The sequence below is a fragment of the Morus notabilis genome, unplaced genomic scaffold (assembly GCF_000414095.1).
Source record: "Morus notabilis unplaced genomic scaffold, ASM41409v2 Scaffold525, whole genome shotgun sequence".
NCBI classification, from domain to species: Eukaryota; Viridiplantae; Streptophyta; class Magnoliopsida; order Rosales; family Moraceae; genus Morus; species Morus notabilis.
The window spans coordinates 75,554-79,492 of record NW_010362248.1 but is presented as its reverse complement, the minus strand read 5'-3'; the positions used below and the strand labels follow the sequence as shown (position 1 = coordinate 79,492).

Below are 3,939 nucleotides of genomic sequence, written 5' to 3'. Positions count from 1 at the left end.
ACTTTCTTCGAAGTACTCAGGGTTTCAAGATAGTAAAGCCCATCCCTTTCCTTAGCAAGTCCAATCTTCCTCCCCGAACCCTAGTCCTGAAAAACACAATAAGAAGGATGGGAAATTGCATAATAGTTTAGATCTTTTGTGAGCTTTTGAATTGAAACAAGATTTGTTGACAATTTTGGTACATGAAGAACATCTTTAATGACAAGAAAAGGTGTTACGTGGATGTCTCATATTCCTGCAACTGTAGCAAGGGAACCATTGGCAACAATAATTTTCCTACTACTAGGACACGGAGTATAAGTGTTGAAATATTGTGAGGTGTGAGTCATGTGATCTGTGGATCCTGAGTCAATTACCCAAGAGTTAGTCAAACACTTTTCAGAGACATGTAGTCCAAAAGGAAATGAAGACTTACCTGAGAGTGCTAATGAACATGTACCAGAGCGCTTCTCAAGAGATCTTATCAAGCCCCTAAGTTTTTCAATCTTTTCACTATTGAGTCCTCCTTTCTCCTGTCCATCACTCTGATTGGTTTATTCTATCAGATGAGCCTGAGATTGAACCCTCTGCTGACCTCCACCTTGGTATGTCTCAGTTTTTACAATAGGTGCACCACATATTATCCTTGTTGTCCCAGGAACCTTGACAGATTTGCTTTCCCTCTTTCCTGCATCTGAGGTTGTTCAGTTTTTGTTACCAAGGCTGAACCACCTAAAGCCTGTGGCTCGAGCATTACACTTCTTCGACTCTTGTCTGCACAGATTAGAGAAATCATCTCCTCCAAGGAAGGTGTTTCCTGTCTACCGAGTATTTGAACCCTTACTTGATCAAATTCATGATTGAGTCCAACCAGGAAATCAGATACTCGGTCCTTCTCAATAAAATTCTTCAAGATGGTAGCATCTTCTGGGCACTTCATCACAAATACCTGATAGTGATCAAGTTCCTGCCATAAGCTGTGGAAAATCAGAGAATAATTCTCATTCAATTTGTTCAAAGAGCACTATTACATTATATAGAGTTAGGCTATCAATATATTCTAGGAAGTTGACTATTCTAGAATAAGGAAACTAACGAATAAGGAAACTAATAGAAAATTATAGCCTAATTTCCTATATTAGAAAACCGGTATCTGCCTATTATTGATACAAATATTCTCACACTATCTATGGGATATGTAATCTCGGATTTTCAACACTCCCCCTCAAGCTAGGAATAGATATTTTCCATTCCTAGCTTGCATATGATTCTTTGAAACGTTGAACTCGCTAGCCCCTTAGTTAGAACATCTGCAAGCTGACTACTAGTAGAAACATAAGGAGTACAAATCAACCCACTTTCAAGTTTTTCTTTAATGAAATGCTTGTCAACCTCCACGTGTTTAGTCCTGTCATGTTAGACTGGATTGTGAGCAATATTGAGTAAAGCTTCATCAGTGTCTGCCACTTTATCTTTAGATCATCTAGTATAAACTTAAGCCATAACAACTCACAAATCCCCTGTGTCATAGGCCAAAACTCTACCTCTGCACTGGACCTGGCAACCACTGGTTGTTTTTTGCTTCTCCAGGTCACTAAGTTTCCACCAAGAAAAGTACAATACCCAGACGTTGACCTTCTATGAGTGACTGAACCGGTATAATCTACATATGTGTATGCTTTAAGTTCCAGCCTTGTGCCTTTCTTGAACAGAATTCCTTTTCTAGGACAGCTTTTTAAATATTGCAAGATTCTGTATACCGCAAGAAGATGACTCTCCTATGGATTTTGCATGAACTGACTTACTACACCGACGACATATGAGATGTTTGGTCGTGTGTGCTAGATAAATCAACTTCCCAACAAGTCGCTGGTACATGCCCATGTCAACTAGCTCTCCTCCCATGGATTCCCCTAGTATGTGATTTGGCTCAATAGGAGTATCCAACAGTCTACATCCCATTTTTCCTGTTTCTTTCAACCCAGGACATACTTCTATTGTGAGACAAAAATTCCTTCTTTGGACCGAGCAACTGCTATTATGAGAAAGTACTTTATTTTCCCGACATATTTAATCTCGAATTCTTTGGCCAAGTACTTCTGCAATGCTTCCTTCTCCTTTGGATCATTCCCTATAACAATAATGTCATCCACACATACTATCAATGCAGTAACTCCCCTTGAAGCTGAGTGTTTGATAAATAGTTGTAAGTTTCTGAGGAAAAAATATAAATCCTTTCTTGATTTAATTGGTACAAAACCGGAGTATAAATAGGTTACAAAAGACCTAGATCCCGTGGCTAACAGAATCGGGAAACTAGGAACCCTAATAGGATAGAGAAACTATCTTCAAGATATTCCTAGGATATTTCCTAAAAAATAGGAACTTCCCCCTAAACTAGGAAAGATATGCGATATCTCCTAATTAATTAATTAATTAATGTACATAATTCAATACTCTCCCTCAAGTTGGGTCATAGATATCTTTTAAACCCAACTTGCTAATACAAGAATCAAACCCTGGTCTAAATAACCCCTTGGTTAAAATGTCAGCTATCTGTTGAGATGTTGGCAGGAAGGGTAAACACACAGTTCCGGATTCCAGTTTTTCTTTGATGAAATGCCGATCTATCTCCACATGTTTAGTGTGATCGTGTTGAACAGGGTTATTAGCAATGCTAATGGCAGCCTTGTTGTCACAGTAAAGCTTCATTGGAGCTTCTATTGTTAGTTGAAGATCTCCTATAACCCGCTGCAGCCAAATTAACTCACACAGCCCATTAGCCATTGCTCGAAATTCTGCCTCTGCACTGCTACGGGTAACAACACTTTGCTTTTTGCTTCTCTATGTAACTAGGTTTCCCCACACAAAGCAACAATATCCAGTTGTAGACCTCCTGTCAGTCACGGATCCAGCCCAATCAGCGTCTGTATAGGCTTCAATTCTTCGGTTGTCATATTTTCTGAACATTAATCCTTTTCCCGGAGAACCCTTGAGATATCTAAGGATTCAATAGGCAGCGTCCATATGAATTTTCTGAGGAGGGTGCATAAATTGGCTTATCATACTCACGACAAAAGCTATGTCTGGTCTAGTGTGTGATAAGTAAATCAACCTTCCAACCAACTTCTGATATCTCGTAGTATCAACCCTGTCACCCTCACTCATCCCGAGTTTTACATTGGGATCAATAGGAGTATCAATTGGTTTGCACCCACTCATTCCAGTATCTTCGAGAAGATCGAGTACATACTTCCTTTGGCTGACCATTATTCCTTCTTTAGATCTTGCTATCTCCATACCTAAGAAATATTTTAGGTTCCCGAGGTCTTTGATCTCAAATTCATCTGCCAAGCACCTTTTCAATCGGGCCGTTTCTAAAATATCATCTCCTGTCAAGATAATGTCATCCACATAGACAATAAGGATGGCAATTCCTCCTTCCTTTAATCTTCTAAAGAAGAGTGTGTGATCTGCCTGGGCTTGAGAATAACCTTGTCTTTTTACCGAGCTTGTGAATTTCTCAAACCATGCTCGTGGTGATTGTTTTAGCCTATAGAGAGATTTCCTTGGTTTGCACACCTTTGAACCAAACTTATCTTCAAAACCGGGTGGAGGATCCATAAAAACCTCTTCTTCTAAATCTCCATTTAAGAAGGCATTCTTGACATCTAACTGTTGCAACTGCCAATCCAAGTTTACCGCGATTGAGAGAAGAACCCGTATAGTATTTAGTTTAGCTACTAGTGCAAAAGTCTCAGAGTAATCTATGCCATAGGTTTGAGTGAAACCTTTGGCTACTAGACGTGCTTTATACATCAGATTTGAACTTGACTGTGAATACCCATTTGCACCCAACAGTTTTCTTCTCCTTTGGCAAATTTATAACCTCCCATGTCTGATTCTTCTCCAGAGCCCTCATCTCCTCTAAAACAGCCGCTTTCCATTCGGGTACCTGAA

General features: G+C 39.5%; 1 protein-coding gene across 1 annotated transcript; it reads right to left on the bottom strand.

Moving 5' to 3' along the window:
• Nucleotides 1–227: 227 nt before the first annotated feature.
• LOC112092235 lies at nucleotides 228–2,766 on the bottom strand. The gene is made up of 5 exons (XM_024167814.1): nucleotides 2,487–2,766; nucleotides 2,032–2,110; nucleotides 698–956; nucleotides 416–524; nucleotides 228–343 (listed from the first exon to the last, which is right to left on the bottom strand). The coding sequence occupies exons 1-5, from the start codon at nucleotides 2,764–2,766 to the stop codon at nucleotides 228–230; spliced, it is 843 nt and encodes a 280-aa protein (XP_024023582.1).
• Nucleotides 2,767–3,939: the final 1,173 nt, after the last annotated feature.